Raw genomic sequence first — 12,076 nt, 5'->3', positions numbered from 1 at the left:
GGCGCAGCGGTTTGGCGCCTGCCTTTGGCCCAGGGCGCGATCCTGGAGACCCGGGATCGAGTCCCACGTCGGGCTCCCGGTGCATGGAGCCTGCTTCTCCCTCTGCCTGTATCTCTGCCTCTCTCTCTCTCTCTGTGACTATCATAAATAAATAAAAAAAAAAATTAAAAAAAAATACAGCTGGGTTTTATATGGCCCTTGTGCCATGTGATCTTGCTGAATTTGCTTACTTTATTTCTTTTTCTTTTTTTTTTTGAATTTGCTTACTTTAAAAAAATTTATTGTGAAAAAAATAAAATAAAATTTATTGTGAAAAAGATTTTAAGAAATGTGGCATGGGTAGTATTTTTGAAATGTAGACTCTCCCAGAAAAATGGAGGCCATATAATTTCCGTACTTTGTTAGCACGCTGCGTGTGTGTGTCTGTGTGTGTGTAGAAAAAAAAAAGAAATCCATCATATGTTACTATCTCAATTCTGATCTTTTCCTAACACAGAAACTCGTCAGAGGTACTGAGTGGCAAGGATGGAGGAGAAATATAGGTCTGGTTTTATTTAATCTCTTCCATCTAAGGAGAGCAATCAAAATTTAGGCCTTGCCTCAGGGCACTTCTGTACCACCTGTAGTGCTCAGGCCGGAACGGGTGGGTCCACTTCCAGCTCATTCTGTGCTTTCTAGCAGAGCAGGAGTGGATCAGGAGAGTAGCCTCTGAGAAGGAAGTTATAAGGCAAGAGGAGAGACAACAGGAGAATAGAGATATAAAGATGGGTATGAGGATAGAGAACCAAATGGAGAGAAGGTGAGGGTGGAGTAAAAGTCAAATGAAGAGAAATTCAAAGATTTGGAACAGGAGCTGGGATTGGGAGGAGGAGAAGGATATTTGGTGGCTCATCTCTCTCTCATCCTCACTGAATTTTCTCTTCCGGATCGTGCATTTTTCATTTCATTTCATTAATTGACTAATTAAATGTGCAATGTTTGAGTTGAAAAAATTTACTCTCAGTGAATTACTAAGATAGTAACAATTGTTTTTTGAAACTATGATCCATGTCGTACTGAAAGGTTCTTGCCAATCACATTGACAAGTCGGCTTGGCTAGAAGCTCAAGTGCGCCAGTTATTACAAATGGCTAACCAGCAACAAAATAAATTTGATCTGAGGCCTCTGGTGGAAGCGATTGATACAGTGAAACAGAAAATTACTCTGCTAGAAACCAATGATCAAAGACTAGGTATGTCTCATATTTTGCTTCTCTTTTGGTGACTCTGCTGTCTGCATGTTTATGGAACAAGCAAAACACCTGGCCAAAAAGAGTAGCAGCCGTCCAGGATAAACAGTGGTTGAAAAAAAAAAAAAAAAAAAAACAGTGGTTGAATCTGGTATTTGTGAATCAGAACAGCATGAGATTCTGGCCACTTGGGGGAAAAGTGATGGAGGGCAATGAGCGGGGCCTGGAACAGGCAAGGTGTGGAAATGGGCCAAGAGATTCCAGAAACAGGGAGTGGTGGTTTTTAAGGAGAGTGGAAAATAATGAAAAAGCTAAGAGAGAGATGTGGTGGAAACACCGTTTTAAGTACAGAAAAAATAGAAAAGGGTTTGGCTGTTTAAAGCATTCCAGATATTAAATAATGGGGCTCACCATGCTAATGCACACTAGTGAAATGTTTTGTGTCTTCACTACACTTCGGGGAGCTTCAGTTCAAGAGTTCATTTGGGTTTTCTTGTTACTACTCTTTTTTTTTTTTTTTTTTAAGATTTTATTTGTTTATCTTAGAGAGAGCACATGTGGGCAGGAGAGCATGAGCAGGGGGAGAAGCAGACTCCCCGCTGAACAGGATGCAGGGCTTCATCCCAGGATGAGCCACCCAGGGGCCACATTTTGGTGCTACTCTTGCCAAGACTTGAGATTCATTGAGTTAATAATACAAATGGTCGGGCGCCTGGGTGGCTCAGTCAGTTAAGCGTCTGCCTTCAACACAGGTCATGATTCCAAGGTCCTGGGATCTAACCTCAAATCCGGCTTCCTGCTCAGTGGAGAGCCTGCTTCTCCCCCTGCCACTCCCCCTGCTTGTGCTTACTCATGCTGTCTCAAATAAATAAATAAAATCTTTAAAAAAACAATATAAATGGTCCATTGGTGGACAATGAATTCAGCTCATCTTTAGGATGTCAGAATTTTATTGGTTTTCTTCAGATAACAAAATTCCACTCTGGGCAAATTCAAAAGACAACTTTAAGGCCTATGGAATCTTTTCTCTTTGCAGTTGTTTTGGAAGGGGAGACTAATAAACACGATGCCCACATTAATATTCATAAAGCACAACTGAATAAAAATGAAGAGCGCTTTAAGCTCCTGGAAGGTGCTTGCTATAACGGAAAGCTCATCTGGAAGGTGACAGACTATAAGATGAAGAAGAGGGAGGCCCTGGATGGGCACACAGTGTCCATCTTCAGCCAGCCCTTCTACACCAGCCGCTGCGGCTACCGGCTCTGTGCCAGAGCGTACCTGAACGGGGATGGGTCCGGGAAAGGGACACACCTGTCGCTCTACTTTGTAGTGATGCGAGGGGAGTTTGACTCACTGTTGCAGTGGCCATTCAGGCAGAGGGTGACCCTGATGCTTTTGGACCAGAGTGGCAAAAAGAACCATATTATGGAGACCTTCAAGGCCGACCCCAGCAGCAGTAGCTTTAAAAGACCCGATGGAGAGATGAATATTGCGTCTGGCTGCCCCCGCTTCGTGGCTCATTCCACTTTGGAGAATGCCAAGAACACCTACATTAAAGATGACACCGTGTTCCTAAAAGTGGCTGTGGATTTAACTGACCTGGAGGACCTCTAGTCCCTGTTTCTGGCTTGTTGGGCCCAGAACCGTGGATGAAGACACCTGTGATTATCCTATGGCCTGATGACTTTGAACTCAGTATACATTGGTATTTTGCTGTTTGCCCCCCTGGTGTTTGAAGTCAGTTTCAAGCTTCTCAAGTGCTATCTTCTTTTTATATTTTACTCGGTCCCAGTTTGAAACTTAAGACACTTAGACTAGCCTCTCATTATTTATATTTTTATATCTCTTAAAAGATGTTAAGTTTCTGGAAAGCAAGGTCTGGGTCCTATCTGTTTTACTGGTGCTTGGCATAATGTCTCAGGGTAGGCACTGTGCAAAATGTTCTTGAGGACACAGAGGAAGAATTGAAAATGCTTCAGCATTATATTATTTGGCCTGCTGATTCTAGACCTAACCATAAGCCTGCAAAAGCCATCTTTCACGGTAGGCTGTCCCGATTAAATAGTTGGATCATGTACTTTCAAAGACAGTGTGTCCAGTTTGGACCAGACTTTATTTGGTCAGATACTAAATTTGTGGAAATTACTGCACCTCTAAATATTTTCATTAAACATCACCAATAGTCAGCAAGTACAGTCTTGCAAGGCTGCATTAGAACTGGTGAAATGTAGGGAGATTTTCCTTCTCCCCGTTGAAGTAAACAGAAAGTACTGCATAGTGTGTGTGTGTGTGTGTGTGTGTGTGTGTGTGTGTAGAGAGAGAGTATATATATATGTGTGTGTGTATATATAGAGAGAGCTATAGCCATCCAACTAAAGTTCATATTTTATTAGGCTCAACCATGTGAAAAGACTATTTTCATACATCAGAAAAGGTCAACTATTAACAGTTTCATAAGGTTCAATTTGGTAAGTTTAAAGGTATTTTGGTAATAATAGTAAGTTAATGTGCGGATGGGCAGGAATTAGCATATGATGGAGAAAATGTCATAAATGGGTAAGAGAAATTTAAAAGCTAGGGAAAACACCATTATTATTCCTATGGTATCAGAAGTATTCCCCTCCCAAACTGATTGCTGAAAGCAGGATCTCCCATTCTTTTTTGAGAGAACTTTTGAATTCACAAACTGGTATGAAAATGGGCATTTATATAAGCTTGTGACTTTTCTTATTGAAGTTGTACTTTGTGAAGAACAGAAGTGACTGTATTCTTATGCATCTATCTATGTGGATCTCTATACGAGGACGTATATCTAAAGTCAAAAGGAGTCCTAATGACTGTTGATAAATCTGAGCTTATAAAAAAAATATAGCCAGTTTTCCTGAGCCCTCCTTCACTGTTGTGCACCTGAGTGTTCACTCACACTTGAGCTGGTTCCCTTGAGTGTAAGGGCAAAGTGCCATGGGCTGAGGACCACTTAAAGCAGCTCATTCAGGTGATGACCATGTACCTTACAACTTCTGAACACTTTAATTTGATGGAAGAAACATGATTTTTATACCAGTGGCTTCTGGCATAATCGGAACTTTCTGAATCTCTTCTGTGAAAATTTTCAAGGGCCAAAGGCTCATATTGCAGAAATCACCCCAAAGGCTTAAATTCAAAGAAGTAAGCTCCCAGTGGAAACACACTAAAGAACCATACCGTAGCTGCTGGTGAATCCAACTAATGGTCAATAGGTTCCCCTCACACAGCCAGAGTTGGTGGTTCCTCATGTTTGTTTTCATTGTTTTTAATGCAGCTCAACCCATTGGGAGTAGAAGATCATATTGTTGTAACTAGTTTGAAGCAGTTGGTATGGTAAATATTCTTAAATGAATTTATCAAAATACTGGTTTTCTGTTCTAACCAACTTCTCTACATAAAAAGCTTAACTCACGGCATGGTTTGCTTACTAGCTCAGCATCCCTTCATCATTGATACAGTGATCTCGGAACAAGGTATTCCAGAGTAAAAAGCACTCCTTTCTCAAAAATAAGAGCTGTGATTTTTGCTTTAAAGAAGTACATCCGTGGAACTGTTCTTCCTCTTTCATGATCTGAGCAGTTATTTTTATTCTATATCAGAAATATTTAAACATTTTATTTTTTAAGTAAGCTCTGCATCCAACATGGGGCTCGAACTCACAACCCCAAGATCAAGTGTCATGTGCTTTACTGACTGAGCCAGCCAGGTACCCCTATATCAGAAATATTTACGTTTTTATCTCTATTTTGGTCTGATTTCAATTCCTAATGAAAAGAAGAACACACAGTAGGCATAGAAGGGAAGTTAAGCACCTTGAGAAAGGTACATACAGGATTAAGATAGGATGGGGAGGTGGGGTACATATCAATGCATATTATCAGATCTAAATTCTGACCCTGCTGCCCAAGTTTGATTCTTCAGAGAAACAAGAGATAGTCCCAGCCAGTTTCAAGTCACAGCACCAGTCTGGAATGGAAGTAAATAGAGCAGAGAACAACAAACCCTTCATGTGGTCCCTTACACAATCAGTCCACACTTTTCCCTTAGAAAGTGGTTGGAGAAATGGGTCTTCACTGTACATAAGAATTCTGGCCCAGAGACAAAGCTTTGATGGACACACAGCAGGGGACCCAAGTGGTGAAATCACCTGAGAACAGCACATTTTAGGGAAGGAGGAAAAAGGGGCCGGCAAAGCATGTAGAGAAGGAATGGTCAGAGGTAGGAGAAGGACCATGGGAAGGCATGGGCAGGGCCCAATGTCACCCTGACAACAGTCCCTCCCAGTGCACCTCACAGCCAACTCTTAAACTCACCATCTCCTCTGTGCTGCTCCCTTCTCAGGGGCATCTCTGCATCCCTGCCCCTGGCCTTTGCTTGTAGCTGCAGCTTCAGATATCCAAGTATCTGCTGTGCTTATCATCTGTGAAGTCCCAAAGTACTTTTTTTTTTTTTAGACTTTATTTTCTAGAGAAGGATCAGGGGGAGGGGCAGAGGGAGAGGGAGACGCAGACTCCCCACTGAGCAGGGAGCCCAGTGCAGGACTTGATCCCAGGAGCCCCGGGATCATGACCTGAGCTGAAGTCAGAAGCTTAACCAACAGAGCCACCCAGGCGCCCCCAAAGGTACTTTAAAGTCTACGTCAGAACTGGAGATCTTCTGGCTTTCCCCACCACTGCCAACCTAAGACTCCTCCCATTTATTCTACACTAGCTAATGACCTCATCATCCAAGCCAGAAGTTTGGACACTGTTCTAGATTCTTCCCTCACCTTCCCATCCAATCACCTACCCAGTACTGCCAATTTGACCTCCAAGTAATTCCTTTATCCCTACCACCAATCCCTACTGCCCACTACGGCCCTGTTTGAAGGCCTACATTTTTTGCTGCACAACTGTTGTTTTTCTTTCGCCTATTTCACGTCTGACCTCACACTGCCACGTGGTAATCTCTCTAAAGTGAAAATCTGATAATGACTGCTCAATCCGCCACTGTGGCCGCATCGCCTCTAGGACAAAGCCCTCTAGGACGAGGCCTGCCTTGCCTGCCTCTACCCCTCCGCCCACCTCCCGACAGTCCTCCAACTTCACATTTAGCCCTAGCTCCACAAGCCATTGGGCATTTCTCGGTTGCTTGTGCTGCACTTCTCTCTCCTTACTTCTTTGCATGGTGAATTCTGAGATTCTGCTTTGGCCTCATCTTCTCCAGGATGCCTTCCCAAACTCCTTACTCGATGCACGTCCCCCCACCCCCCTGCCAACCTGTCACTAACCCAAGGGCTCCTACTCTGTGCTGTATACTTCCTTGCCTATACTTCAATTGCTGGACTTTTTTTTTTTCTCCCAGAAAACAGATGTTAATTGGCTATGTGTTCATCAGATTTTTGCACTAGGCAGAAATAGAACAGATACTGCCCGTCTTTGTAAAATTTAGAATCCAGAGGTCAGCCACACACGGTGAGCCAAAATGCTCAATGTGTAAATGTCCTCGGCCTCCTCGGGCTCTCAACTTCTTCCCCTGTGCCCTGAGAGACATGGAGCCCTCAGCCCCGTTTTGAATGTTTGTGACACAAGGGAAAATAACAGGCAGAAAACATTTGAAGGGAGAGCGCAAGAGGCAAAACTTATGAAGAAATGCTAAACTGAGGCACAGGAGGATTTGGGAGGAATACAAGAGAGAAAAGGGAACACAAACCTCTGAGAACTGTTGGGAACTGTGGACCCCTTTGATAATTCTTTCAAGAGACCCACGTTAAAAACTGAAATATTTAAAAATTACTTTTGGCTGCTTGAGCTACATTCATTTGACTGAAACTCCACATGGAGACTAGACTCTGGGGCCAGGATTTAGAAGGCATTTGAACCAAGAAATGACTATAGAGATTTTTTGTTTTGTTCTTAGATTTATTTATTCATGCAAGACAGAGAGAGAGAGGCAGAGACACAGGCAGAGGGAGAAGCAGGCCCCATGCATGGAGCCTGATGTGGGACTCGATCCTGGGACTCTAGGATCACGCCCTGAGCTGAAGGCAGTGCTAAACCGCTGACCCACCCAGGCATCCTGACTATAGAGGTTGTGACAAATGCCTTGAAGAAAATGACGGAGCACAGTGAAAGAATATGGGGCTGGGCCGGGGAGAACAGGTGTATACTTAGGGCTGTCAGGGCAGGCCTCTTGCTGAGGTGACAGGGTATTTAGTGTTCCTGTGACAGGTTTTCTGAATGGCCAGCACCTCTGACACCCCTCTAATACCCGAGGGTTTCCATGAGAAGTTGCCCCCCCCGGCCTCCTTTGCAGCACAGGCATAGCTGACCTAGGCCCCACCAATCACACAGTCACAAACAACTGCAACTTGAAAAATGAGATTGGTCAGATTCCACTTTTTTATTGCAAGAAACATGGGCAAGACGAAAAACGGAAAGTGCCAAACTCTGCCTACCCAGTGGTGAGGCTGGCAAGCGGACCAGAGGGAGAGCTCCTGGTTCCCCAGGCCTTAGTTTCACAGCCTGTGTTTGTGGAAGTTGCGGCGTTGGTGTCAAGCGGTGGCAGCAGCGGTGGATTTTCACTAGAGCTTCTGGCGTGCTTGGGTATCGTACAAGCACCCGGCTTCTGATCTTCCTGGAGACTCTCGGGGCTACGTAATCTTAATAAAGTCCCTTTCTCAGCCAGAGTAGATTCTGTTGTCTTTAACTAAGAACCTGACTGAATCAAGCTGAGACCTGAGAGATGAGTCAGCCATGATGAGTCAGAGCAGGTGGGATGGAAATTCTGGGCAGAGGTCACTGAGGAACAGGAGAGTTGGTTTAAGGAGCCAAGAGGAGGCCTGTGAGGTAGGAGTCACCAGAAGAGGGGAGAGTGGTGAAATCAGATGTGAAATTAGTGGTGAAACTGATGAACTTAGAAGGGGAGGCAGGGCCCAGAGCACAGTGTTAAAAGTCACTATCAGGAGGCTGTGGTTTATGTAAAGTGTAACGAAAGTGGAAATAATTTTGGCAGGGGAATACATGATCTGATTAATGTGTTCTGAAACTGCTCTGTGTGGAACATAGATAAAAAGGGGGTAAGAGAGGACATAGGAATAGTATTAAGGTTAAGTCAGACTGCAATTCTGTTTCCATATGTGGGTCCTTAACTAAATCATGAACTCCTTGAAACCAAAAACCATACTAATTCAAGTGCATAGCAGGTGCTCATTATATTAAACTGAATAGTATATATACAATAATGCATTATTATCTTTATAATAAATTTGCTAGGCAGATATTATGCCTATTTCATAAATGAAAAAACTAGTAATTAGAGAGGTCTATGTGCTGCGTGCTAGGCAGTGTCCCAAGAATTTAACATACTAATTACACATTAACACACTAATCCTCACAATAATCTTATCAGGTAATATACTATTTTTAAAAAAGATTTTATTTATTTATTTATTCATGAGAAGCACAGAGAGAGGCAGAGACACAGGCAGAGGGAGAAGCAGGCAGGGAGCCCCACGTGGGACTCAATCCGGGTCTCCAGGATCATGCTCTGGGCCGAAGGTGGCGCTAAACCGCTGGGTCACAGGGGCTACCCAGGTATATGCTATTTTATCCCCATTTTACAGATGAGGCAACTGAGGCATGGAGAAGTTATATAGTAAGATCCAGGTTTAACAGCTAATAAGTGGAAAAGCCAGGATTTGAATCCTGACAGTCTGGCTTCAGAGTCTCTACTATTAATCACTATATAAGACTGCCTCATAAAAATGCTCATAGGGATGGCTGGGTGGCTAAGTGGTTGAGCATCTGCCTTCAACTCAGGTCCTGAACCTGGGGTCCTGGGATCAAGTCCTGCATTGGGCTCCCTGCAGGGAGCCTGCTTCTCTCTCTGCCTGTGTCTCTGCCTGTCTCTGTGTCTCTCATGAATAAATAAAATCTTAAAAATATAAAATAAATAAAAATGCTGATAAATTCCATATATTTATATAAAAAGTTGTTTAAATGAGCCAAAATATAAGAGTAACCACTAGATAATAATTGAACATAAAACTTCCAAACTACCATAGGGAAAAAAAATCTGGAAAAAGAAACTTTATCAAACCAAAGACAGAAAAGAAAACAGGAAGCACAATATATAGAAAAAAACAGAATTAAATCCAAGCACATAAGCATGAAAGGGTTAAATTTTTCTATTAAAAAAGGAATTATCTCCAACGTGGGGGCACATAAATATGCCTTTTAAATATTATGTAAAACAAAACAGAGCTAACAACTCCATTACCAGTTACATATTCAGAGATACTCTTGCATGTGTGTAGTGGGAGACATACAAGAAAGTTTACTACCAGAATTGTTTACAATAGAAAAAAAAAAAAAACCTGGATAAAAACAAACAGGGGCTGGCAGGGATGTGAAACAACAGAAACTCCTACACTCTTGGTGGGAGGGTAAATGGGTACAAGCAGTGGAAAACAATTTGGCATCAAAAATAAGGTTGAATTGTACAAATCTTTCCAACTTGTAGTTCTATTTTTTTAGACATATTCTGGAAAATTCTTGCCATGTGCCCAGTAAGATGTGTTAAAGAATGTCCATTAACTGTGTTGTAATGGCAAACATCAGGAATCACTAAACTGCCAGCAAGAGGAGAATGGCTAAGTTGTTTTAGTGTCGTCCAGTGGAGTACCACCCAGCTGTTAAGATAAAAAAGCTAACTACAGGAGTCAACACAGATAATTTTCACAAATATAATTTTGGATGACAAAAGTAAGTTACACAATGGTAGCATTAGTATGAGGTTTAAAAACCTACAAAACAATACCACGTATTATTTATATAGCTACATATATATATATATATATATATATATACAGCATGTATAGAAGCTTTCAATGGGAATGCAGCATACCTTGAGGAGGGGTTAATTTTAGGGAAGAAGAGAGGGAGAAGGACTCCAGAAGAGTTCACAGGAGGCTCTAACTGAATAGGTAATAGAAAATTTTGTTTTGTTTTGTTTTGTTTGGTAAATTTTGAAGCAAATATGGAAAAATGTTAAAATGAGAAAGTCAGGTGGTTAGTATATAGGTGTCATATTATTCTCCATAATTTTATACATGTTTATAATATTTCATATTAAATGTTTTAAAGAAAATAAGCTTTCAACTCAAGATTCTACAAAAAGAACAAAATAAGCCCAAGAAGGAAGAAATTAATGAAGGCATACATTAATGAAAGAGAAAAAAACTTTGAGGTAAAGGTTATCAATAAAAGGCAATCAAAATCAATCAAAAATCAAAGGGTGGTTCAAAAAATCTGACCAAGAAAAAGGACTCCAACAGAATACACATGAATTAATAAGAACAATGTGAGACTTAAAAAAAAAAAAAAAGTTAATACCAGAGTGTAGAGAGCAAGGTGGAGTCACTTGTGTCAAGCATGATGCAACCAGTTAAGGGGGCACCACAGCTACCAGATATGACAGAGACCAACACCAGCTGAGGACACCCCAGAACTGATAACAAGAAGCTGAGGGGTCTGCAGAGGCTCCAGACCAATTCCCTTTTAAAAGGGAGGATTTGGGATCCCTGGGTGGCGCAGCGGTTTGGACCCAGGGTGCGATCCTGGAGACCCGGGATCGAATCCCACGTCGGGCTCCCGGTGCATGGAGCCTGCTTCTCCCTCTGCCTGTGTCTACGCCTCTCTCTCTCTGTGTGACTATCATAAATAATAAATTTTTTTTAAAAATTAAAAAAAAAATTTTAAAGGGAGGATTTGGGGCAGGCTGGGTGGCTCAGCGGTTTAGCGCCACCTTCAGCCCAGGGCGTGATCCTGGAGACCCGGGATGGAGTCCCACGTCGGGCTCCCTGCATGGAGCCCGCTTCTCCCTCTGCCTGTGTCTCTCATAAATAAATAAAATCTTTAAAAAAATAAAAAATAAATAAAAGGGAGGGTTTTTGCAGCAATCGGTCGGACTCTCCAGACACTGACCCCTCTGTGTCTGACCACTTAAGAAAGCTGCTGCCGAAGGCTCTGGAACATTCATCTCTGAACAGAACTGAGACCCTTCAAGTGCCAAGAGGTGACCTGGACCCGACCAAGGTCTCAACTGGGCGCCCACAGCCTTCAGACTTAAAGAGTCTGGTGAACTGCCTACCCCCTGCTCCCCCGTGTTACCTTTGCTGTGTGACTTGTCTTGTGTTCTACTCCGTGTGCCACAGAAGAAGCCAAGTTAATCGTCAGTGAAACGTCACTGAATCTGGAATCCTGCACCTGCTTTATGATTATGCTGACCTAGATTTATGACTGAATAAAGCTGACATCGTGGAGAGACACAACCCCTGCGTGTGCCTTCACAGCACACTCAGGAACACAGAGACAGTTTAATACCAAAACATTTGAAAGTGTAAATAAAAGTGATACTTTTCTAGGAAAAAAAAATATATATAAATTTAATGTATTATTTATATATTTGTAAATAATATAAATATAAATTATATATAAATATATATAAATTTAATATATGTTTTATATGTTTAATGTATTATTTATATATTCATAAATAATATAAATACAAATTATATATACAAATTTATGTTATAATTATATAAATTTATATTATATATAAATTTAATATATATGTTTTATATGAATTTAATGTATTTATATATTTATAAATATAAATATGAATTATATATAAATTTATGTTATAATTATAGAATAAATTCGTATTATATATAAATTTAATATATTACAAATTTTATATAAATTTAATGTATTATTTTATATTTATAAATAATATAAATATAAATTATATATAAATATATAGAAATTTAATATATTATTA

The 12,076-nt window shown here is 41.2% G+C and overlaps 1 protein-coding gene across 3 annotated transcripts in view; it reads left to right on the top strand.

Annotated features, from left to right (window-relative positions):
* The window catches only part of TRAF5 (TNF receptor associated factor 5), a 47,680-nt gene extending 43,014 nt beyond the window's left edge, over window positions 1-4,666 (top strand). For all 3 annotated transcript variants that reach the window (XM_072733336.1, XM_072733337.1, XM_025982308.2), the window contains 2 exons: window positions 1,063-1,231; window positions 2,265-4,666. In XM_072733336.1, the coding sequence (XP_072589437.1) occupies window positions 1,063-1,231; window positions 2,265-2,842 (747 nt within the window). In that variant the 3' untranslated portion in view covers window positions 2,843-4,666. The remainder of the gene's footprint in view (window positions 1-1,062; window positions 1,232-2,264) is intronic.
* Window positions 4,667-12,076: the final 7,410 nt, after the last annotated feature.

Source organism: Vulpes vulpes, chromosome 13, assembly GCF_048418805.1.
Source record: "Vulpes vulpes isolate BD-2025 chromosome 13, VulVul3, whole genome shotgun sequence".
In the NCBI taxonomy this organism is placed as follows: Eukaryota; Metazoa; Chordata; class Mammalia; order Carnivora; family Canidae; genus Vulpes; species Vulpes vulpes.
This window is presented reverse-complemented; position numbering and strand designations above follow the sequence as displayed.